This window comes from Mobula birostris, chromosome 10 (assembly GCF_030028105.1).
Source record: "Mobula birostris isolate sMobBir1 chromosome 10, sMobBir1.hap1, whole genome shotgun sequence".
NCBI lineage: Eukaryota > Metazoa > Chordata > Chondrichthyes > Myliobatiformes > Myliobatidae > Mobula > Mobula birostris.
This window is the reverse complement of record NC_092379.1, coordinates 49,642,699-49,668,815: the sequence shown is the minus strand read 5'-3', so window position 1 is coordinate 49,668,815 and position 26,117 is coordinate 49,642,699. Positions and strand designations below refer to the sequence as shown.

At 49.2% G+C, this 26,117-nt stretch overlaps 1 protein-coding gene across 4 annotated transcripts in view; it reads right to left on the bottom strand.

Moving 5' to 3' along the window:
- LOC140203988 (tubulin polyglutamylase TTLL6-like) overlaps positions 1–24,357 on the bottom strand; it is a 69,846-nt gene extending 45,489 nt beyond the window's left edge. For all 4 annotated transcript variants that reach the window (XM_072270203.1, XM_072270204.1, XM_072270206.1 and 1 more), the window contains exons 1-5: positions 24,179–24,357; positions 19,833–19,871; positions 11,836–11,954; positions 8,533–8,663; positions 996–1,152 (exon numbers count right to left, since the gene is read on the bottom strand). In XM_072270203.1, coding sequence (XP_072126304.1) covers positions 996–1,152; positions 8,533–8,663; positions 11,836–11,954; positions 19,833–19,871; positions 24,179–24,194 — 462 coding nt within the window. In that variant the 5' untranslated portion in view covers positions 24,195–24,357. The remainder of the gene's footprint in view (positions 1–995; positions 1,153–8,532; positions 8,664–11,835; positions 11,955–19,832; positions 19,872–24,178) is intronic.
- Between the last annotated feature and the right edge of the window lie 1,760 nt (positions 24,358–26,117).

Sequence of the window (26,117 nt, the reverse complement as noted above, 5' to 3'; positions counted from 1 at the left end):
TATGACTATCGTCCACGTCATATGATGCAGAACATAACGAATAAAGCAAAGTCTATTTTAGGATCCACCTCTATGACAGCCTATACTCAGCAGGAAAGGGTGCAGTAAATCATAAACACAAGAGGTTCAGCAGATGCTGGAAATTCAGACACACACACAATGCTGGAGCAACTCAGCAGGTCAGGCAGCATCGAAGGAAAGGAATAAATAGTTGATGTTTTGAGCTGAGGCCCTTCACCAGGACAGGAAAGGAAGGGGGCAAGAAGCCAGAATAAGAAGGTGGGTTGGGAGGGGGGAGGAGAACGTGGCAGGTGCTAGGTGAAGCCAGGTGAGGTGGGGGGGGGGGGGAAGGTAGGTGGGTGTGGATGATCAGAGGCCAAAAGGAGTTGGGTGCAAAATGGAAAGGGCTGAAGGAGGAATATAATAAGAGAGGAGAGTGGTCTATGTTCAAAGTTCAAAGTAAATTTTATTATCAAAGTACGTGTACGTCACCATGTACAACCCTGAGATTAATTTTCAGCAAATCTATCGAAGAGTAACTATAACAGGATCAGTGAAAGGTCAACTAGAGTGCAGAAGACAACAAACTGTGGAAATGCAAATATAAATCAATAGCAATAAATAATGAGAAGATGAAATAACAAGATAACAACTCCCGTTGGTTACGGAAGAAAGGGAAGGAGAAGGGGCTCCAGAGGGAGAGGAGGAGAACAGAAGGGGTGCAAGGGGAACCTGCCACAAGCTCGATTGGTGAAACCAGGTGAGGAGAAAGGTGGGTGGGGATGGGGGGGTAGGGGAGGGGGCAGGGGATGAAGTAAGAAGCTGGGAGGTGATAGGTGGAAGAGGCAAGGGGCTGAAGGAGGAATCTGATAGGAGGGGACAGTGGACCGTGGGAGAGAGGGAAGGAGGAGGAGAAGAGAAGGGGCAAGAGGGAAACCAAAATGCAGATAAAGAGTTAACGTTCTAGGCAAAGAGTCAAGAATGCAGTAAAGTACCTTCGGAATGTAGACCTGGCAGATCACGTCCTTCCCGGACTGCATATCTCTGATGTCCTGGGTCAAAAAGATGCTGCGCCAGTCATATTCAGGATTTGGCTTGCAGATGAAGGTCTTGGGTTTCTCAGCTTCATAGTAGGCCGCAAAATCAAGATATCTGCAGCGAGAAGCACTCTTTAGTACTGAGAGAAGAAGGTCATAAGGTCTTTAAGTTCAAGGTTGAGCTCAAGTTTAATTCTCATCTGGCCGTACACATGTATGCTGCTAAATGAAGCAGCATTTCTCTGGGGCCAAAGTTGCAAAGCACAAGCACACAAAGACACAAACAGTACATACAGTTATGATAGGACATACAGTCACCAAAAATTATCGCACAGGCCTGAAGTTTGATGGGGTGCTTGGGATGTTGACCTGGAGCCAGGAATAAGCATGCAGCAGTTCCTCAGCTTGCCCCAGTTCAGCAGGCGAGGGCAAATGAGCTTGTCTCGTGCTGGGTCCGCCGCAAGCAATCAAGCTTGTATTCCATGGAGTGGACACTAGAGGACAGCACCGACAGGAGCAACCAGCCACCCCAGACCAGCACGGATTCCAGCACACCCGCTGCACCCCTGTTCTCTTCCACACTACTCAACTCCAGCCATCACTACTGTCTACTGTGGTTTACGTTTCTGTAAACCCTCCATCAACCAGATTTGCTGATTTCACTGTTAAAAGTTCAGATTCATAGATACGTCACAGGTACGTCAAAACATACAGTGAAATGTGTCATTTGCATTGACAAAACAAAGGATGAGCAGGGACAAATATCAACACACATTCTGGCAAAAATGGGTGAGATTTGACAGGTTAAACTCTCCTTTAAGATCATCTTTAAACAAACCGGCTTTGGGGCATAAAACAATGATAAACATCATGCCAACTCTATGCGTTGATTATACAACCTTATTTTTTTACAGACCACAATTCAGATCAGATCAGGTTCATTTACTTATCGGAGGTGCACCGAAACAGACAGTGAAACATGCCACTTTGTTAACAGACAACACAACCAAAGTGTGCTGGGGGGCAGCATGTTCCGGTGACAACCTGGCGTGCCCACCATGTTCAGCAGAGCAACACAAGCAACAAAACACGGCAAATTTGGAGTATCCTGCACAGTTTCGGTCGCCTACAAACGTACAGGAAAGTCGTAAGTAAGGTTGAAACAATACAGAGAAAATTTACAAGGATGCTGCCGGGTCTGGGAGATAGATTGGAGGAGTTACAAGGAACGGCTCAATAGGTCAGGAATTTATTCCTTGGAATGCGGAAGAATGAGAGGTACACAAAATTATGAGGGGTAGAGATAGGGTAAAAGCAAGCTGGCTTTTTCTACTGAGGTTAGGAGGGAGTGCAACCAGAGGTCACAGGTTAAAGGTAAAAGCTGAAAAGTTTAACAGGAACCTGAAGGGAAGCCTCTTCACCCAGAGGGTGGTGAGAGTGTGGAACGAGCTGCCAGCGCAAGTGGTGCCTGCAAGCTCGATTTCAATGTTTAAGAGAAGTTTGGATAGGTACATGGATGGTAGGAAGTATGAAGAGCTGTCGTCCCGGTGCAGCCAATGAGACTAGGCTGTTTAAATGGTTCAGCATGGACTAGATGGGCCAAAGAGCCTGTTTCTGTGCTGTACTTTCCTATGACTCTGAAAGCTCCCCTTCCACTCTGCCACTCACCCATCCACTCATACATTCAGACAGGCCTCCAGTCCTTAGCCCCGAAACCTTATGTTTCTATCCTGCACCCCAGATAAAACAACCCTCTAGAAATCGTGGACGCATTGGTAATTATCTTCCAATGTTCTATAGATTCAGGATCAGTTCCTGAGGGCTGGAGGGTAGCTAATGTTATCCCACTTTTTAAGAAAGGAGGGAGAGAGAAAACAGGGAATTATAGACCAGTTAGCCTGACATCAGTACCGGGGAAGATGCTGGAGTCAATTATAACGGATGAAATGGTGGCACATTTGGATAGCAGAAACAGATCAGTCCAAGTCAGCATGGATTAATGAAGGGGAAATCATGCTTGACTATTCTTCTGGAATTTTTTGAGGATGTAACTATGAAAATGGACAAGGGAGAGCCAGTGGATGTAGTGTACCTGTACTTACAGAAAGCCTTTGATAAGGTCCCACATAGGAGATTAGTGGGCAAAATTAGAGCACATGGTATTGGGGGTAGGGAACTGACAGGGATAGAAGATTGGTTGGCAGACAGGAAACAAAGAGTAGGGATTAATGGGTCCCTTTCAGAATGGCAGGCGGTGACTAGTGGAGTACTGCAAGGCTCGGTGCTGGGATCGCAGCTATTTACAATATACATTAATGATTTAGATGAAGGGATTAAAAGTAATGTTAGCAAATTTGCAGATGACACGAAGCTGGGTGGCAGTGTGAAATGTGTGTAGGATGTTGAGATAATGCAGGATGGACAGGTTGGTTGAGCGGGCAGATGCAGTTTAATGTGGATAAATGTGAGGTTATCCACTTTGGTGGCAAGAACAGGAAGGCAGATTACTATTTGAATGGTGTCAAGTTAGGAAAAGGGGAAGTATAACAAGATCTAGGTGTCCTTGTTCATTAGTCACTGAAAGTAAGCAAGCAGTGAAGAAAGCTAATGGCATGTTGGCCTTCATAACAAGGGGAGTTGAGTATAGGAGCAAAGAAGTCCTTCTGCAGTTGTACAGGGCCCTGGTGAGACCACACCTGGAGTATTGTGTACAGTTTTGGTCTCCAAATTTGAGGAAGTACATCCTTGCTATTGAGGGAATGCAGCGGAGGTTCACGAGGTTAATTCCTGGGATGCTGGGACTGTCATATGTTGAAAGATTAGAGCGACTGGGCTTGTATACACTGGAATTTAAAAGGAGAGGGGATCTGATTGAAACATTTCAGATTATTAAGGGATTGGACATGCTAGAGGCAGGAAACATGTTTCCGATGTTGGGGCAGTCCAGAACCAGGGGCCACAATTTGAGAATAAGGGGTAGGCCATTTAGAACGGAGTTGACGAAGAACTTTTTCACCCAGAGAGTTGTGAATCTGTGGACTGCTCTGCCTCAAAAGGCAGTGGAGGCCAATTCTCTGGATGCTTTCAAGAAAGAGCTAGATAGATCTCTTAATGATAGCTGAGTCAAGGGATATGGGGAGAAGGCAGGAATGGGGTACTGATTGTGGATGATCAGCCATGATCACAGTGAATGGCGGTGCTGGCTCGAAGGGCCGAATAGCCTACTCCTGCACCTATTGTCCATTGTCTATAACCCAAACTTGTCCAACCTTTACAAACTTTCCTCATCCTCCTGCACTCCAGATAAAATAACCCAATTGCAGAGGAGAAGATGACGGCACGACACAGCGCGCAGCGGCCACTCCGGTGATGAATATCTGTTATCTGTCAAGTAGGGTGCTGTGCACAATTCTGATTTGATGGAGGCAGACGTGAGAGCACGGAGGAACATCTGGTGAAACTTCTGAAATGCCTGTTTCGCTGCCTCTGCTGCTGTGTGATGCGAAATCTCCGGAGGGGAAGGCCCCGAATCCTCAGCTTTGCTCGTTGCTCGTCGGCCGGGGCGGGGTTGAAGCGCTCGGCAGAGATGGTGCTCGGTGTCAGAGGGCTGGTCAGAGGCTCGAAGTTTTCGGACGGACTCAGAGTCGGCTGTGGTCGGGTGCTTCCAGGATGCTGCATCGGCAAGTTTGCAACACTGGAGGCTCATGGTAGGGAGAGTCTCTCCCTTCTACTGTCTGCGTGAGATGTTGGGGCTATCGGGACTTTGAGACTTTTTTTTAACCATGCCCATGGTCTGCTCTTTATCAAATTACGGTATTCCTTTGCAGTGTTGTAACTATATGTTATAATTATGTGGTTTGTGTCCCTTTTAGTCTTGGTCTGTCCTGTGTTTCCGTGATATTATACTGGAGGAACATTGAATCATTTCTTAATGCATGCATTTCTAAATGACAATAAACATGGACTGAATGTCCTCATAATCTAATCTTGTCCAACGTTTTTAAACTTCCCTCGGCCTCCTGCACTCCCAAGAAAAAAATCCCAATCTTGTCCAACCTCAATGTAGAGACAAAAGAGATTTATACTCTCTCAGTCAGGCAGCATCCTGGCCAACCTTTTCTGCATCCTCTCTCAAGTGAGTCTCAGACCAAAGGGCACAGCCTCAAAACAGACAGACGTCCATTTTCAACGGATACGAGAAAGAATTTCTCAGCTAGTCTTGTAGGGATTCCCATTCTGTGGTCGATGGATCCCTTGGTTAACGGTAGGGGTCAATGGCATAAAACAGGTTGGTAACTCCTGAGCTACAGCTAGAGTGGTGAATCAGCGGAGTTTGTTGCCATAGACAGCTGTGGAGGCCAAGCCCCTGTCTATGGTCTAGTTACCCGTCCTCAAAATCCAATCAAATGTCCCCACGCCTGTGTAAGTCAGTCCCTGGACCACTTTCTCCCCTGGAGGACAATCGTGGGAGAGTTCAAGACCTCAAAGTACAAGGACGTCCCCTTAGAACAGAGATGAGGAGGAATTTCTTTAGCCAGAAGGTGGTGAACATGTGGAATTCATTGCCACAGATGACTGTGGAGGACAAACCACTGGTGGAGGCTGATAAGTTCTTGATTAGTCAGAGTGTCAAAGGTTATAGGGAGAAGGCTGGAGAGTGGGTTTGGGAGGGATAATAGATCAGCCATGATGGAATGCGGAGCAGACTCGATGAGCCAAATGGCCTAATTCTGCACCTGTGTCTTATGGTCCTGCAGTCTTAGCCTCCATATCCTTCCTGCAATAGGGTGACCAGACTGCAACAATACTCCAAATGGAGGCTGACTGAAGCTTTATACAGCTGTGAAATGTCGTCTTTACTCGGGTACTGAGTGTACAACCAAGAAGGCAAAGACTTCTCTACACCCTCTTGACCACCCTACCTATCTGCATGGCCATTTGCAGGGAGTTATGAACTTGGACCCCTAGCTTTCCTTTCTACATCAAAGATCCATTCCCTCTGTACCTTGTTCAGCTCTCCTTCACTCACTGCTTTTAGTCAGGAGACATGGCTGAAATATATTTGCTGCTGATTGCAGAGACTTATTTTAAATTAACTCTCTTTTGTTGCTGTCAATTTAACTGGAGGCCACAAGTCCGACCGGGCCATCTCTTTGCCTAACAAGTCCCACCAGGCCATCCCTTTGCCCAACAAGTCCCACCACGCCATCTCTTTGCCCAACAAGTCCCACCACGCCATCTCTTTGCCCAACAAGTCCCACCAGGCCATCCCTTTGCCTAACAAGTCCCACCAGGCCATCTCTTTGCCTAACAAGACCCACCACGCCATCTCTTTGCCCAACAAGTCCCACCACGCCATCTCTTTGCCCAACAAGTCCCACCACGCCATCCCTTTGCCTAACGTCCCACCACGCCATCTCTTTGCCTAACAAGTCCCACCACGCCATCTCTTTGCCTAACAAATCCCACTACACCATCTCTTTGCCTAACAAGTCCCACCATGCCATCTCTTTGCCTAACAAGTCCCACCTTGCCTAACAAGTCCCACCTTGCCAAACAAGTCCCACCTTGCCAAACAAGTCCCACCTTGCCATCTCTTTTCCTAATTTGTTGACTACTGAATGAGCACTTGCCTTTGACACCATAATTTTTTTTAAAAGTTGAGGGATGCAGTCATTATAACAACCATGTGGGGTACTTTTGCCTTTGGGCAATGATGGGAGATTGGTCAGCTATATCTTATATGCTGCATCCACATCACTGGAGAGCTGTATGATACAGATGTGAGAGGGGAGGGGAGGCGGCAGTGGAGGGAGGAGTGGGAGACAGGACTCAGAGGGGGGAGTGGGAGGGGTGTTGGGGAGAGTGAAAGGGGGGATTAGGAGGTGTGTGTTGGAGGGCATGCATGGGGGATTGGGAGTGGGGGAATGCAAGAGCAGAGTGGCAGGGGTGTGGGGGGAGTATTGGGAGAGAGAGTGGGTATGAGTGGGAAGAGGAAGCAACAGAGGAAGTGACAGGGAGAGTGGGAGGGGGTGAGGGTGGGTACATGGGAGGAGAGACTGGTAATGGTCATTTAATATCTCTTTCCATTAGGTGTTAACTTAATAGACCCTTGCAACTTGGGTGTATGTTCAACAAGGATTGCTAAGATGAGATATGTTGAGGTTTTTTTTAAAACGTATCTCAACTTCAGACCAATGTGCATTAATGGAAGAATTTATAGAGAGTCCATACCAGGCAAAATCCTCCCCACCATTGAGTACACTTAACTGCCACAAGAAAACAGCATCCAACATCCACACCCAGGCTCTCAGCTCATTGGACAAAGAGGTCCAAGCAGACTGGGGTCCCACACCATCAGGTTCAGGAACAGTAATTACCCCTCAACCATTAGCATGGATACCTTCACTCACCTCCACCCTCAACTCATTCTACAACTCTATGGACTCTTTTTCAAGAACTCTGCAACTTGGCACAATCCGTCTTCTTTTGCGCACTGGTTGTTTGTCAGCCTTTGTTATTTATAGTCTTTCACAAATTCTATCGTACTTGCAAGAAAACAAATTTCAAGGTCATATCATATATGTACCTTGATAATAAATTTACTTTGAACTTTAACCTTTGATGTAATAGAGATGGGAAAGTGGTGCTAAGTGTCATTGACGCAGTTCAAAGTACATTTACTATCAAAGTAGGTATACGACATCCAATCCTGGGAATCGTCTCCCTACAGGCAGCCACAGAACAATGAAACATAAAAGAACCCATTAAAAAAGTGAAGACTACCGGACACCCAATGGGCAGAAACAAAATTAAATCGTGCCAACAATAAAAGTAAGCAAATAACTTTCAGAACTGAAGTTGACAGAAGTGAGTGCACTGACACGAAGCCAGTCGTCACTGCAGCCAGTCCAGGAGCCTGTTCGTTGCAGGCCACGGCCTCAGTTCAGCGCACTGCTCAGTAAACCTTGCCAAGCAGCGAGCTGAATACCAGCCCATTCGTCACCTCCTGACCTTTTCAATCTGGCCTGGCACTTAAATCGTCCAAATCTCATGTCGTTCCTCACTCTTGGGACCCGGGCTCTGCTGGTTCGATGCACTCTCGGCTCTGTGCCTGAGACCACATATCACTGTATGTTTCGATGTACTGTACATGTGTCAAGTAAGGCTAATCTTTAATCTTTTCATAACCTATACACACACACACACACACTTTATGGTTCAGAGAGACCATACAGATTTTGGTTCACAACGTTGTCGCTGCTTCTACTGTTTGCATGATTTGTGCTTTTTCCCTTTCTCCGCGCATCAGGTGTTGGCCTTTAGTTTTAATTGGGTTCTTTTGGATTTCTTCCTTTGCAACTGCTGACAAGCAAGGAGATCTCAGGGTTGTATAACTTACACATTCTTTGATAATAAATGTACTTTGAAAGTTCGAAACACACACACGCATGAACAGAGCCCCACTCCATTTCGAGGTGGTCTTTAAACTTACTCAGATGGTAAACGCCAGCTTTTTGAGAAGATGTTGTAATCTTCTGGGTATTGCCTTAGCATGCGATTTAAGTTCATGACCAGCAAATCCTTCATACAGATTTCGTGCATCCCAAGGAAATAATTCATTTTCTGTGTGAGGAGAAGAATTATCAATCCATGCAGACGGTATACCAGTATGACGTGGCATATGTTCAGTGACCATTTTACTAGGTGCTCCTGCTCCTTAATATAAAATATCTCATCAGCCAACCATGTGGCAGAAACTCAATGCATAAAAACATGCAGACATGGTCAAGAAGTTCAGTCATTGTTCAGACCAAACATCAGAATAGAGGGGGAAGAATTTGTGATCTAAGTGACTTTGACCGTGGAATGATTGCCAGTGACAGACGGTGGTTTGAGTATGTCAGAAACTGCTGACCTCCTGCAGTTTTCATGCACATACCAAGAATCAGTGAAAAGCTTGTCTTGCCTACTGTTCACACAGATCAGTACAATGAGGCAGAACAGGGTAAAATAATCAAAGTACAGAATAAAGTGTAAAAGCTGCCCAGAAAATGCAGCACAGGTAAATGACAAAATGCAAGATCATAATGAGGTAGAGTACTGTGCAAAAGTCTTAGGAGCACATCTAAAGATCAAGGGTGCACAGTACTGTAGTGATTTTATGTACTGCTGCCACAAAAAAAAAATCTAATTTCATGACATGTGTGAGTGATGATAAATCTGATTTTGATACGGGTGTCTATTGCGGACTGAGTGGGAAGTGGGGCAGGGAGAGGGGAATGAATCATGGTTGGGAAAAGGGAAAGGGAGGGGGAGGCACCAGAGAGACATCCTGTAATGATTAATAAACCAATTTTTGGAATCAAGTGACCTTGCCTCAGGTGTCTCAGGGCTGGGTGTGTCTGCACCCCCCCACTCCCGGCACTCCTTCTCTGCCACCTGTCCCACACCCCTCCTGGGGTGCTCCACCCTCGCCATTCCCAAAATCCTTTGTTCCCACCGGAGTTACAAACTCGCTCTCTGCTCCACGATGACAAATACAGTTCTGGGTGCAAAAGTCTTAGGCACATCATAACCATTATGTCGTATGACGTGGGCAATCATGGTCTCCTGACCATGATTGTTCTCAGCAAATGTTATCTACAGAAGTGGTCTGCCATCGCCTTCTTCTGGGTATTGTCTTTACAAGATGGTAGGGATGGATTCTCAATATTCCTGGATTTCAGCGCTTTAAAAGGGACAGAGAGGGGGGAAAGGGGAGGAGGGGTGGCAGTACTGGTCAGCGATACTACTACAGCTACAGAAAGGGTGTGTAATGTAGCAGAATCCTCTTTTGAGTCAGTATGGGTGGAAGTCAGGAACAGGAAGGGAGTAGTTACTCTATTGGGAGTATTCTATAGGCACCCTGGTATCAGCAGAAATACCGAGGAGCAGATTGGGAGGCAGATTTTGGAAAGGCGCAATAATAACAGGGTTGTTGTCATGGGTGACTTTAACTTCCCTAATATTGATTGGCACCTGATTAGTTCCAATGGTTTAGACGGGGCAGAGTTTGTTAAGTATGTCCAGCATGGATTCCCGTCACAATATGTTGACAGGCCGACTAGGGGGAATGCCATACTAGATCTAGTATGAGGTAACGAACCAGGTCAGGTCACAGATCTCTCAGTGGGTGAGCATCTGGAGGACAGTGACCACCGCTCCCTGGCCTTTGACATTATCATGGAAAAGGATAGAATCAGAGAGGACAGGAAAAATTTTAATTGGGGAAGGGCAAATTATGAGGCTATAAGGCTAGAACTTGCGGGTGTGAATTGGGATCATGATTTTGCAGGGAAATGTATTATGGACATGTGGTCGATGTTTAGGGATCTCTTGCTGGATGTTAGGGATAAATTTGTCCCGGTGAGGAAGATAAAGAATGATCGGCTGAAGGAACCATGGGTGACAAGTGAGGTGGAAAACCTAGTCAGGTGGAAGAAGGCAGCATACATGGTCTAGGAAGCAAGGATCAGATGGGTCTATTGAGGAATATAGGGTAGCAAGAAAGGAGCTTAAGAAGGGGCTGAGGAGAGCAAGAAGGGAGCATGAGAAGGCTTTGGCAAGTAGGGTAAAGGAAAACCCAGGCATTCTTCAATTATGTGAAGAACAAAATGATGACAGGAATGAAGGTAGGATCGATTAGAGATAAAGGTGGGAAGATGTGCCTGGAGGTTGTGGAAGTGAGCGAGGTCCTCAATGAATACTTCTCTTCGGTATTCACCAATGAGAGGGAACTTGATGAAGGTGGGGACAATATGAGTTGCCTCACAGGTAGATAGGGTAGTTAAGAAAGCTTATGGGGTGTTAGCTTCCATAAGTCGAGGGACAGAGTTTAAGAGTTGCGAGGTAATGATGCAGCTCTATAAAACTGGTTAGGTCACACTTGGAGTACCATGTCCAGTTCTGGTCGCCTCACTTGAGGAAGGATGTGGAAGCATTGGAAAGGGTACAGAGGAGATTTAACAGGATGGGGCCTGGTTTAGAGAGCATGGATTATGATCAGAGATTAAGGGAGATAGGGCTTTACTCTTTGGAGAGGAGGATGATGACAGGAGACATGATAGAAGTATACAAGGTATTAAGAGGAATAGATAGAGTGGACAGCCAGCGCCTCTTCCCCAGGGCACCACTGCTCAGTACAAGAGGACATGGTTTTAAGGTAAGGGGTGTGAAGTTCAAGGGGGACATTAGAGGAAGGTTTTTTATTCAGAGGGTGGTTGGTGCGTGGAATGCACTGCTTGAATCAGTAGTGAAGGCAGATACACTGGTGAAATTTAAGAGACTGCTAGACAGGTATATGGAGGAATTTAAGGTAGTGGGGTTATATGGGAGGAAGGGTTTAAGGGTCGGCACAACATTGTGGGCCGAAGGGCCTGTACAGTGCTGTATTATTCTATGTTCTATGGTTAACCCCCTCCCCACCAAACCCTTGTCGATACTCTTCAGAGATTGTCTGCCTGGCGTCAGTGGTTATATCACCAGGACTTCTGATCTGCACTGGCTGCTCATACGGCCATCCGCCAGCCGCCCCCATGGCTTCACGTGACCCTGATCAGTGGGGTGGCGGGGGGTCTAACCAGGTGCTACACCTTGCCCAAGGCTGACATGCAGGCTAGTGGAGGGAAGGAATGCCTTGTAACTACAGCATCAACATCATGAAATTTAAAAGCTGAGTGGAGTTTCACAATGGTGCAGGTTCTGGGGGTGAGGGTGGAATGGGAGCTTCTCATTGGCTCTTCCGTGGGTCAATTACCTGGTACCGCTTTAGTGACATGGCTTTATCCCATGACACGAAATTGTCCGACCAGTACAATGTCCATTGCTCCTCTTCGCCGACCTCTTTCAACCCAAAGATTGTGGCTGCACGGTGAACTGCGAAAGAAACAATGCCAGTTCAGTCTGTGATTGTAGACTGGAGACCAATAGATTGCCGCCATCGCAGGAGGAAGGAAGGAAGGTGGCGGACTGGAGAATGGAGAAACACCGGAGCAACAAATGCAGGAATGGGGAGGGTCTTCATAAACACGAGAGGCTCTGCAGAAGCTGGAAACCCAGAACAACACATGCAAACTGTCGGAGGAACACAGCAGGTCAGGCAGCATCTAAAGTATTGAATACATAGTCGATGTTTCAAGCCGAGAACCCTTTTCAGTCCTCATGTAGGGTGCAGGTGAATCCGAGAGATTCTTACTCTCCAGACACTATTTTTCAGATTTCCTGCAAACTGCAAACTCACATTTCAAGGACATTTTACAACTCAAGTTCCCTGCTTTTCTTTAATACACAACTTGCATTCTTTTGCACATTGGTTGTTTGGCAATCTGTGTTTACGTGGAGTTTTTATTGTAAATTCCATTGTAGAAAGCACGGCAGCGCCTCTACTTCCTTGAGAGCCTGTGGAGAGTCAGCGTGACCTCTAAAACTTTGACAAACTTCTATAGATGTGTGGTGGAGAGTATATTGACAGGCTGCTCCACAGCCTGGTAGGGAAACACCAATGCCCTTGAATGGAAAATCCTACAAAAAGTAGTGGATGCTGCCCACTCCATCACAGGTAAAGCACATCTACATGAAACATTGTCACAGGAAATTAGCATCCACCATCCGACTCCCTCCCTCATTGCTGCCAACAGGAAGGAGGTACAGAAGCCTCAGGACCCATACCACCAGGTTCAGGAACAGTTATTACCCCTCAACCATCAGGAAGGAGGTACAGGAGCCTCAGGACCCACACCACCAGGTTCAGGAACAGTTATTACCCCTCAACCATCAGGAAGGAGGTACAGAAGCCTCAGGACTCACACCACCAGGTTCAGGAACAGTTATTACCCCTCAACCATCAGGAAGGTGATACAGGCTCTTGAACCAAAGGGGTTAACTTCACTCAACTTCACTTGCTCCATCACTGAAATATTCCCGCAACTTGTGGACTCACTTTTAAGGACTCTTCATCTCACGTTCTCGATATTTATTGCTTATTTATTGTTTCTTTCTTTTCGGATTTGCACAGCTTGTTGCCTTTTGCACTCTGGCTGACCCCCAAGTTGTCGCGGTCTTTCACTGATTCGGTTAAGGTTTTTATTCCATAGATTTATTGAAAATGAATCTCAGGGTTGTAAATGGAAATGCATACCTACTTTGATAATAAATTTTACTTTGACTTTGTTGACACCATGATTGATTAACTAATCACCTACTTAATGTGAACATTTTGAATAGAGTCAGGCAGATTGACAGAATCACATAATTACAATGGTAGCACGTCCCAACTAGCAGAACCCTTTCTGTTACAGGGCTGACGCATGGCACCCTGAATATACAACTAAACAGAGGTTTAAGTGATGAAACAGATCTGTCCTGAACTGGGCCTTAAGAGGCAGGGATATATCTTTCACAAGGTGCCGATACCTATCTGATGCCTTCCCCCTGTGTAGTTTCAGCTGGGCAGAGTCAGAATGTCCCACACATAATGGTCGGTTTCACCAATCACAAAGTATTAGTAAGTCCTAATGAAGGGTCTCGGCCTGAAACTTACTTTACCTTCTGCAATGAAGGTCCTCCGTCTCTGACGATCTTCAGGACTCCCTTCATCACGTCGGTGGCTTCTCTCTGTTTTCACTACTGTCAGCCATGCAAGCCCCGGGTGGAGACTCAGGAGTATCGTCAGCACTCAGACGTAGAAGGAATCTTCACTACTGTTTCCGTAACAATTCTGAGCTGAACCCCTGAATCCGGAGGACTGCTGGACCACTCTTAGTTTCACCTCTACCCTTTGACCTGTTCAGCGTAGGCGATCCTACCAACAGCCAAAGCACAAAGCCCCGACCCCAGCCAGCATAGCTCTCTGGGTCATTGAGGCATGCAAGCCTTCAAACCACAACAAGGCTGTGGACCTCTTGGAGGTCAGCCCGTAATGTTGGCTCTTTATCCAGCTCTCTAATCTCCTGAGTTGCTCCATTTTGCTTGTGTTACTCTGGATTTCCAGCATTTGTCAGTTGGAAATTAAGCTGCTTCATCATTATGTGCCGTGTCATATGACGTCACCATTATGCACCGTGTCGTGTGATGTGGGCAATCACAGTCTTTGCATGACCATGATTGTTCTTGGCAAAATTTTCTACAGAAGTGGTTTGTCACTGCCGCCTTCTGGCCAGTGTCTTTACAAGACGTGTGACCCCCAGCCATTTTCAATACTCTTCAGAGATTGTCTGACTGGCGTCAGTGGTGGCATAACCTGGACTTGTGATCTGCACCGGCTGCTCATACAACCATCCACCACCTGCTCCCTTAGCTTCACATAACCCAGATTGGGGGGCTAGGCAGGTGGCAGGTACTACACCTTGCCCAAGGGTGACCTGCAGGCTGGCGGAGGGAAAGAACGCTTCACACCTCCTTTGGTAGAGACGTGTCTCCACCCCGCCAGCCAAGGAGTGCACTGGATTTGTTTTTAACACAATCCTGTCAATCATACACTCCATACACAGTGCTGGATTCCAAGTGAACCGTGGGGCAGCCCGGTAGCGTAGCGGTCCACACAACGCTTTACTGTACTGGCAACCCGGGTTCAATTCCCGCCACTGCTGAATAGACTCCTGAAGCTCTTCTATCCCTGAGGTTGAATTATTGTTTATGGAGCAAATTAACTCTCCTCACAATTAAAAACCAGAAACACACCAGAGATTAAACACAAGAGGTTCAACAGATACTATAAATTCAGAGTAGCCACACACAATATATTCCATCTTGGCTCCCCCCCTACGAGTTCTCTTCTATTCACCCATCTATCACCTTCCCTGAACACCTCAATCCTCCCCTCTCCTCACACACTACCAACCCCCTCCCCCACTCCAATCCCAGCTCTCATCCGTGCCAGGTCTTCATAATTCCTTCCAACCTCCCTCTCTGAGGCAGACCGTTCTGTCCTCGGTCCCCCCGCACCCACACCTCAGTGAGTTCCGCGCCCACCATGATGCCGAGCTCTTCCTCCACCATCTCCGTCTCCGAGCCTATTTCTTAGGCAAGGACGCCCCGCCCCACCCCACACCAGTGACCCCTTCTCCCATCTTTAACCCTACTCCTCTTCCTGGACACCCCACCCTGGTCTTTTGCCTGCTCTGGACCTTTTCACTGCCAACTGCCGATGGGACATCAACCGTCTCGACTTCAACATTCCTATCCATTTCCAACCTCACTCCTTCTCAACACTCCGCTCTGCACTGCCTCCGCACTAATCCTAATCTCACCATCAAACCTGCAGATTAGGGAGGTGCTGTAGTAGTCTGGCGAACTGACCTCTACCTTGCTGAGCCCCAGCGCCAGCTCTCAGACACCTCCTCTTACTTACCCCTGGAACAGGACCCCACTAAGGAGCACCAGGCCATTGTCCTCCACACCATCACCAACCATATTGACTCTGGGGATCTCCAACCCACCACCACCAACCTCATTGTTCCCTCAACCTGCACCTCCCATTTCTACCTCCTACCCAAGATCCACAAACCTACTTGTCCAGGTAAACCCATCACTCGCTCTTGATCTTTTCAATGACTTCAAGTTCCCTAGCCCTGGTCGTCTCATTTTCACTACAGATGTCCAGTCCCTACACACCTGCAGCCCCCATCAGCCTTAAAGCTCTCTGCTTCTTTCTGGACACCAGACCCAACCTGTTCCCCTCCAACACCACTCTCCTCCCTCTGGCAGAACTGTTCCTCACCCTCAACAAATTCTCCTCTGGTTCCTCCCACTTCCTTCAAACTAAAAGGTGAAGCCACGAGCACTTGCGGGGGTCCCAGCTATGCCTGCTTTTTCATCGGCTACGTGGAACAGTCTATGTTCCAAACCCGCACTGGTATCATGCCCCAACTCTTCCTACACTACATCAATAACTGCATTAGTGCTGCTTCCTGCACCAGTGCTGAACTTGTCCACTTCATCAACTTTGCCTACAACTTCCACGCTGCCCTCAAATTTACCTGGTCCATTTCCAACACTTCCCTTCTCTTTCTTGATCTCTCTGTCTCTATCTCTGCAGTAAGTTTATCTACTGATATCTTTTATAAACCTACTCATTTTCACAGCTACCTGAAATATACCTCTTCCCAGTCTGTCACTTGTAAAAATGACATCCCCTTCTCTCAGTTCCTCTGGCTCTGCCGTATCAGCTCTCAGAATGAGGCTTTTCATTCCAGAACAAAGGAGATGTCCTCCTTCTTCAACGAAAGGAGCTTCCCTTCCTCCAACATCAAAGCTGCCCTCACCTCTCTTCCATTTCACGAATGCCGGCTCTCACCCCATCCTCATGCCGCCCCTGCAGGGAGAGATTTCCTCTTGTCCTCACCTACCACCCCACCAGCCTCCGCGTCCAGCACATAATTCTCTGCAACTTCCGCCATCTCCAACGGGATCCCACCACCAAGCACATCTTTCCCTTCTCCCCACTTTCTACTTTCAGCAGGGATCGAATCCTACACAACCCTCTTGTCCATTTGTCCCTCCCCACTGATCTCCCTCCTGGCACTTACAAGTGCCACACTTGCCCCCACACTCTCCATCACTACCATTCAGGGCCCAAACAGTCCTTCCAGGTGAGGCGACACTTCACCTGTGAGTCTGTTGGGGTCGACTACCTGTTGCTCCGGGTGCGGCCTCCTGTATATCGGTGAGACCCAATGTGGACTGGGAGACCGCTTCGCCGAGCAATAAACACTCCATCTGGATCTCCCGGTGGCGAGCAATTTCAATTCTATTTCCCATTTCCATTCAGACATGTCAGTCACGGCCTTCTCTACTGCCACAATGTGGCCACATTCAGGTTGGAGGAGCAACACCTTATATTCCCTCTGGGTAGCCTCCAACCTGATAGAATGAGCATTGATTTCTCCAACTTCTGCGAATTTCCCGCCCCCCAACACCCTTCCCCTTCACCGTTTCCCATCCCCATTTCTCTCTCTCACCTCATCTCCTTACCTCCCTCAGATGCTCCTCTCCTTTCCCTTTCTTCCATGGCCTTCTGTCCTCTCCTATCAGATTCCCCCTTCTCCAGCCCTTTATCTCTTTCACCAATCGACCTCCCAGCTCTTTACTTCACCCCCACCCCTTCTATCACCTATCACCTGCCACCTTGTACTTCTTCTTCTCCTCCCCTCACCTCTGACTTCTCATCTCATTTCCAGTCCTGATGAAGGCCCTCGGCCCGAAACGTCGACTGTTTTAGTTGTTCCTCTCCGTGGCTCATGGCGCATTGGGTGGTAACCTTGCCGTTTCGTTCACATCTGTCTGTTTTTTACCAGGCCGAGTCGCCAGCTTGACGCTCAACCCAGCACGGATGGAAGGCGTGCAAGGAGCCGGCCGGAACTCGAACCGCCACTCGGCTCGAAGTCTGGTGCGGATGCCACCACACCACCGGCCGGCAGAGATGCTGCCTGATATGCTGAGTTCCTCTAGCATTTAGTGAATGCCGCAGAGATTACTATGGCCAGACTTTGTACTCCTCACGCTGAAATGGCTCCCTTCCCTGGCACTGTGGCAACGTTTTCAGATGTTTACAGTAAAATCTGTCCTTTATTTATAGAATAACCTTGTTTACTCCTCCGTTGCTCAATGCAACAGCTTCCCCAATCTCTCTCCCTGCAGCTGAAGCCCTCGAACAAATCTCCTGTGCACCAACTCTGGGGTCTTGGCATTCATCTCCTAGTGCAGGCTCAGGAGAGGAGGCAAGAACGTTGGTGAATGAGGATGATGCAACCTTCCAACCCATCTTCTGGGGCAAATTCTGTGAAGTTCTTGCCCCTGTTTCCTTCTCCAGCCGGGGAAGATCTGTCTCAGCTTGTCCTCCTTCCCCCCACCTCCCCCTCCTTCTTATCCTGGCCTCTTCTCCCTTCCTTTCCAGTCCTGACAAAGGGTCTCGGCCGGAAGTGGCAACTCTTTATTTCCCAACATAGATGCTCCCATCGTTCCCCCGGATGAATCACCCAATTGAGCATGGGGACAGGTTTATTTGTTCAGCCTAAACAGCTGTGAGCCACGGAATACACACTGAGCTCCCTACACACATGAACACAAAATTTCCCGTTATAATGGGTGCTGCGGTCCCCCGCTAACTTTAACACAAGAGATCCTGCTGATGCTGGAAATCCAGAGCAGCGCACACAAACTCCTGGAGGAGCTCAGCAGGTCAGGCAGCATCTGTGGAGAGGATTGAACAGTCGACGTTTTGGGCCGAGGCCCCTTCATCAGGTCTGGAAAGGAAAGTGGCGGGGTAAGGTGGTGTGGAGGGGAAAGAGTACAAGCTGGAAGGTGATAGGTGAAGCCAGGTGTGTGTGTGTGTGGGGGGGGGGGCGGAGGATGAAATAAAGAGCTGGGAGGTGATAGATGGGAAAGGTAAAGGGCTGAAGAAGAAGGAAACTGATAGGAGAGGAGAGACAGCCATGGGAGAAAAAGAAGGAAGAGGGAAACCAGGGGAAGGTGATAGGCAGGTGAAGTGGAGAAAAGATGCCAGAGTGAAGAATTGAAGAAGAGGTAAGGGGGAGGGGAAAAATTACTGGAAGTTAGAGAAAACTAACTTCAGAGGCGCGGGGGAGATCTGATAGAGATGTGTAAGATTATGAGAGGCATGGAGAGTGTAGACAGACGGTATCTTCTTCCCAGGGTTGAAACGTCTAATACCAAAGGGCATGCACTTAAAGTAAGAGTGGGTAGCTTCAAAGGGGATGTGAGGGCAAGTTTATTTTTCCCCACACAGAAGGTGGTGGGTCCCTGGAATGCACTGCCTCGGGTGGTGGTAGAGGCAGAAACGTTAGGGATTTTTTTGGAGATGTTTAGATAGGCCCCTGACTGCGAGGAAAATAGAGGGATATGGACATTGGGTGGGCAGAGGAGACTGGCTTAATTGACCATTTCATTGGATCAGCACAACGCTGAGGGCCAAAAGGGCTTTAACAGTCTAAATGAAGCCTATGAACTAGGCCTAAAAGCAACATTTACTCCCCAAATTCAGCCTAATAACTAGGCCTAAGAATACGAATTGGCTCCATAAAGTTAGAGCACTGAGAATAGGAATACTCCCTGTTAACTTAATCCAGACTGGGTCACCTGTGCACCCTGATACGAAAGAGATCACCAGAAACTGCACAAAGTAGGGATGGCCTATCTCTTCTTTGAACTCACGTACTGTTCTATATTCTAAGTTCCAGGTCGATGCTGGAGGCTTCCCAGATGGGATACAAAGTGCTTGCTTGTCCTCTATCCTGAAGGTGGCCTCGCCGAGGCTGTAGATCCTCAACACCAGGCAATTATCTCCGCAGGTTTTGCGACAGCTCAGTATACACTTGGGTGGAGACACGTCTCTACCAAAGGAGGTGGAAGGCGTTCCTTCCCTTCGCTAGCCTGCAGGTCACTCTTGGGCAAGGTGTAACACCTGTTTAGCAGCACCCAAGCCTCGAATCAGGGTCAGGTGAAGCCATGGGAACAGGCATGAGCAGCCGGCCTATATCACAAGCTATGCGGCCGCTAACAGTCTCTGAAGGGTATTGATAATGGCTGGGATTTCACCCATCTTGTTAAGACGCTGCCCCGAAGGTGATGGCAAACCACTTCTGTAGAGAAACTTGCCAAGGACAGTCATGGCCACGGTAAGACCGTGATCACCCACATCATCCAGGAAGGGCACGTAACGAATGAACAAACGGACGTATACAACCAGAAATAGGATGCAGGTTACACGCGGAGTTGAAGGGAACTGCACATACTCACCACTGGATTGCTTGCAGTTGGAAAGATTAATCCATATTCATCTGAAATAAAAGATACAGAGAGACAGACACATCCACAAGAACACTGCCTCAAAGCAGAAAGGCAACAGTAGTTACTTAAACCTCATATCTTTCCTCATAAAATACCCCACATTTTTCCCACCGACAATGGCCAATGGCCTCCATACGATCAGTGTGGATCAGTGGAGTTAGCATGAAGAGCAAATAACTTCAGCAACTGACTGCAGCCGCCAATCTGAGTACGGACTGTACAGTAAACTCAAAGTGCAGCCCCAAACAATGGGTTCCTAAGAAGCATGAAGCACAGCTAAACGGAAAACAAGACAGGGCTGATGTGTATTCGTTACCTGGAAGTCAGTAACGTGGGTGTGAAGAGGGAGGGATGAAAGTTGTGTGTAGTTGAAAAGAATCACTATAAGGGCATTAGAACTAAATAAATTGTTCTGTTACCTTTCATCTTTAACATAGGTGCTGTAATGTGAGATCAGAGTCTCTCTCTCTCTCTCTTTCCCTGCCTCTCCCTCACTCCCTCTCTCCCCGTCTCTCTCCGTTTCCCTCCCCCTCTGCCTTTCTCCTTCTCTCCCTCACTCCCTCCCTCCCCGTCTCTCTCCGTTTCCCTCTCCCCTCTCTCTGCCTTTCTCCTTCTCTCCCTCATTCCCTCTCTCCCTCTCTCCCACACTCCCTCTCCCCATTCCTATCCCTTTCTCCCTCTCTCTCACTCATTCCCTCTCTTTCTTCCTCTCCCTCTCTCCCCCCCCCAAGGGTAATCATCCTCCCACCAAGGTAGAGTAGTGGTCAGCACAGCACATTACAGTGCCGCCGCCAGCGGGTTCAATTCCCGCCGCTGCCGTAAGGAGATGTACCGTCCCCTCCCCATGGACGTGCGGGTGTCCCTCCGGTTCCCTCCCACACTCCCAAAGACCTACCGCTGGGTAGGTGGGTGTTTCTGTGATGGGGCCAGGGTTAAATCCAGAGGGTTGCAGGGCAGCGCGGCTCAGTGGGGTCGGAACGGCCCATTCCCCACTGTATTTCAATGAATAGAGAAATAGCGGGTAAAAAAGGGCAATTTCTTGCTGCAAGGGGCAATTCTCTCTTAGGCGGGGGGATGGAGGGAGGAGGGAGGAGGGGAGGGAAGTTGAAAGGAGGAGGGGGAGGCAGGGAGAGGGATATAGAGGGGGAGGAAGCGAGCGAGAGGGATATAAAAAGAGAGGGAGAGGGGGAAAGAGGGGGAGAGAAGAGGTGGAAGGAGGGAGGGGGGAGAGACGGGGTGAGAGGGGGATGAGGGGGGTGAGAGAGGGGTGTGTGAGAGAGGGGGAGAGAGGGAGATGGAGAGGGAGGGAGCGAGAGAGAGGGACGGCGAGAGGGAAGGAGGGGGGAGGAAGGGGAGGGGGAAGAAGGGGAAGAGGGGGAAGAGGGGGAAGAGGGGGAAGAGGGGGGAGAAGGAGAGAGGGGGATATAAAGAGGGAGGGGGAGGGAGGGGGAGGGGGAGGGGGGAGGGGGGAGGAGGGGGAGGAGGAGGGGGAGGGGGAGGAGGAGGGGGAGGAGGAGGAGGAGGAGGAGGAGGAGGAGGAGGAGGAGGAGGAGGAGGAGAAGGAGAAGGAGAAGGAGAAGGAGAAGGAGAAGGAGAGAGGGGGATATAAAGAGGGAGGGGAGGGGGGAGGGAAGAGAGGGGGGGGAGGGAAGAGAGGGGGGAGACACAGATACAGGGGAGGGGGAGGGGGGAGAGGGGGAGGGGGAGAGAGGGGGGGGAGAGAGAGGGGGGGAGAGAGGGGGGGAGAGAGGGGGGAGAGAGGGGGGGGAGAGAGAGGGGTACGGGGTGGGGAAAGGGGGGTGAGAAAGGGGAGGGGGAGAGTGGGGGTGAGAAAGGGGAGGGGGAGAGGAGAGTGGAGAGGGGGGTGAGAGAGGTGGGGAGTGAGTGGGAGAAGCAGGGAGGGAGTGAGTGGGAGAAGGAGGGAGGGAGAGAGGGGGAGAGAGATACAAGGGAGGGGAGGGGGAGAGGAGAGGATGGGAAAGTGGGGGAGAGGGTGAGAGGAGAGGAGAGAGGGTGAGAGGAGAGGAGGGAGGGGGGAGAGGGAGAGGGGGAGAGGGAGAGGGGGAGAGGGAGAGGGGGGAGAGGAGAGGGGGGAGAGGGAGAGGGGGAGAGGAGGGGGGAGAGGAAGAGGGGGAGAGGAAGAGGGGGAGAGGAAGAGGGGGAGAGGAAGGGGAGGGGGAGGGGAGGGGAGGGGATGGAGAGTGGGGGAGAAGAGAGGATGGGAAAGTGGGGGAGAGGGTGAGAGGAGAGGAGAGAGGGTGGGAGGAGAGGAGAGGAGGGAGGGTGGGAGGAGAGGAGAGGTGAGGACAGAGGGTGAGAGGTGAGGGGGAGAGGGAGAGGGGGGAGAGGGAGAGGGGGAGAGGGAGAGGGGGAGAGGGAGAGAGGGAGAGGGAGAGGGGGAGAGGGAGGGGGGAGAGGAAGAGGGGGAGAGGAAGAGGGGGAGAGGAAGAGGGGGAGAGGAAGGGGAGGGGGAGGGGAGGGGAGGGGATGGGAGAGTGGGGGAGAAGAGAGGATGGAAAGTGGGGGAGAGGGTGAGAGGAGAGGAGAGAGGGTGGGAGGAGAGGAGAGGAGGGAGGGTGGGAGGAGAGGAGAGGTGAGGACAGAGGGTGAGAGGAGAGGGGGAGAGGGAGAGGGGGGAGAGGGAGAGGGGGGAGAGGGAGAGGGGGGTGAGGGAGAGGGAGAGGGGGAGAGGGAGAGGGGGAGAGGGAGAGGGAGAGGGGGAGAGGGAGAGGGGGGAGAAGGGGGTAGAGGGAGAAGGGGGAAAGGGGGGGTGAGAAAGGGGAGGGGGAGAGGAGAGGGGGTGAGAGAGGTGGCGAGTGAGTGGGAGAAGGAGGGAGGGAGAGGGGGAGAGAGAGATACAAGGGAGGGGAGGGGGAGGGAAAGAGAGAGAGAGTGAGAGAGAGGGAGAGAGAGAATGGGGGAGGGAGGGAGGGAGGGAGAGAGAGAGAGATCTGAAAAGAACGACACATGAACACCCACTGGCTAATAACACCCTGCAATTTGTATTAACCTAAGCAAATGTCTAGCTCGAGACTTTCTCAGCATTTAACATCACAAAGAAGCCATTTTAAATTTAACATACAAAAAAGACCCCATACACTGGCATTCATAGCAAGAGGATTCGAGTACAGGAGCAGGGAGGTACTACTGCAGTCATACAAGGCCTTGGTGAGACCACAGCTGGAGTACTGTGTGCAGTTTTGGTCCCCTAATCTGAGGAAAGACATTCTTGCCACAGAGGGAGTACAAAGAATGTTCACCAGATTGATTCCTTGGATGGCAGGACTTTCATATGATGAAAGACTAGATCGACTAGGCTTATACTTCCTGGAATTTAGAAGATTGAGGGGGGATCTGATTGAAACGTATAAAATTCTAAAGGGATTGGACAGGCTAGATGCAGGAAAATTGTTCCTGATGTTGGGGAAGTCCAGAACGAGGGGTCACAGTTTGAGGATAAAGGGGAAGCCTTTTAGGACCGAGATGAAGAAAAACTTTTTCACACAGTGAGTGGTGAATCTGTGGAATTCTCTGCCACAGGAAACAGCTGAGGCCAGTTCATTGGCTATATTTAAGAGGGAGTTAGATATGGCCCTTGTGGCTAAAGGGATCGGGGGTATGGAGAGAAGGCAGGTACAGGGTTCTGAGTTGGATGATCAGCCATGATCATACTGAATGGTGGTGCAGGCTCGAAGGGCCGAATGGCCTACTCCTGCACCTATTTTCTATGTTTCTATGTAAAACATAAAGGATTTTTCTCCTCATGTATGTGAAGGATGTAAGAAATAAAGTCAATTCTTTATCATTTTTGAATGTTTTTCATATGTTGAGTCCTGACAAACACACCACAGCAAGTTCCTAGTACAGGAAAACGTAATATTTAATCCCTGATCCTTTATTTTCCCTCTCAACGCCAGTCTCCAGCTTTCTCCCCATAACCTCTGAAGCTCTGACTCAACAAGGCGGCACCAACCCCGCTTTGGCCTCGTCCGCCACCTTGTGACAACGCTTTCCACAGACTCGGCGCCCTCTGGCCGAGCAGGGCCCTCCGCAGGCAGCACTGCAGTACATAAGCGAGCCCTTCGGCCCATCTAGTCCATGGTGGAAATGTTTTCCTTCATCTCTACTCCCAAGGGTCGACCGTCTATTCTGAGGCTAAATGTAAGAACTCGACTTGGATGGTGAGCGGACCGACCCACAAACACCCTCCCTCCCGCCCACAACACTACCGGCGACGGACGGACGCACCCCACCCACACAATACCGGATTGCCTGCCATTTATTTGGTCGTTACCTCTCCCGTCTCATCATCTCGGCCCGGGCTTTACGGGCTCGGCAGAGAATTCCGGTGTCGGGTGCGTCTTGCAGGGTCTCGCAGTCATCTTCCCCGTGGCTGGCAGTCGCAGCCCCCGAGCTCCCTTCTGGAAGAGCCTCCTTTGAGGAGCCTCGGGACAGCTCGTTCAGGGAGCGTCTCATTCTGCCAGAAGATCAGAGCGAGAGAAATCTCCCCGTCAGACCCGAGTTTTCCGATCGATCTCTCTCCCTCTGGAGAAAAGACTGAGAGAGAGAGAGAGCCCTGACAGGATTCCTGACCAGACACCCCCAGTCACGCCGACACAACTGGGAACTGATGTCCAGCAGTTTGACAGTTGACCCCACGGGAATGGTGGGTTGGAATGGCGGTGGGTCTAGAAGTGTCGGTGGTTCTTTGCAGCTTACGTTTGAAGTGCAGCCACTATTGTGATGTGAGAACACCGACATCCTCACCCAGGAGATAGAACGTAGAATAGTACAGCACAGTACAGGCCCTTCAGCCCACAATGTTGTGCCGACCCTCAAACCCTGCCTCCTATATAAGCCCCCACCTTAAATTCCTCCATATACCTGTCTAGCGGTCTCTTAAACTTCACTAGTGTATCTGCCTCCACCACTGACTCAGGCAGTGCATTCCACGCACCAACCACTCTCTGAGTAAAGAACCTTCCTCTAATATCCCCCTTGAACTTCCCACCCCTTACCTTAAAGCCATGTCCTCTTGTATTGAGCAGTGGTGCCCTAGGGAAGAGGCGCTGGCTATCCACTCTATCTATTCCTCTTACTATCTTGTACACCTCTATCATGTCTCCGCTCATCCTCCTTCTCTCCAAAGAGTAAAGCCCGAGCTCCCTTCATCTCTGATCATAATGCATACTCTCTAAACCAGGCAGCATCCTGGTAAATCTCCTCTGACATGGCCTCTTCTCATTGCTACCATCCAGAAGCCTGAAGGCTCACACTCAGCGATTCAGGAACAGCTTCTTTCCCTCTGCCATCAGATTTCTGAACAGACCATCAACCCATGAACACTACCTCACCGTTTTTGCACTCTTTCTGCATTACATATTTAATTTATTTAAAATAAATACTATAAACAATTAAATTTACAGGTCAACTTATATGAAGAGTACTGTGCAAATGTCTTATGTATATATATATATATATATATATATATATATATATTAGTGTCCAAGACGTCTGAAGTGTACTGTCGTCATTTTATGTATTACACTGTACTGCTGCCACAAAAAAAAAACAAATTTCATGACATATGGGAGTGATGATAAACCTGATTCTGATACGGGTGTCTCCTGTGGACTGAGAGTGGGAAGGGGGGACCGGGAGAGGGGAATCATGATTGGGGGAGAGGGGAGGGAGTGGGAAACACCAGAGGGACATTCTGTAATGATCAATAAACCAATTGTTTGGGATCAAATGACCAGTGGCGGCACCGTAGATTTTTTCTTGCTGGTGCTACGGAGGGGCAAAATGATTCAGTGATGGTGCTGAGGGATGCACTGTACGGTAACAGGTATTCGCAAGGCCAGACGCGTGGCGTTAAAAAGTCAGTTTCAAGCATTATGTGCCGACTACAAATGCCTCCGTTGATCCACAAGCAACAGCAATTGATAGATCTAATATAGAAGTGAACTGTTACAGTGTCAACGGCATCGGAGACAAGCGGGGCTACACGGAGCATAAACAAAACAAACAAACAGAGCATCCGAGCAACAGCGGACAACATGAATCACGCACCGATCCCGCAATCAGTGTCAAATGCGTGTTTTTCAACTGAAAAACACAACACCAACCCACTGCTATTCGCATTACATAGACAGCAATGCCAAAAGATACACCGTTATTAAAGTCAAATCAGGCAAACAACAGATGCAAGGCTTTACCAGGCGTACTCTGACC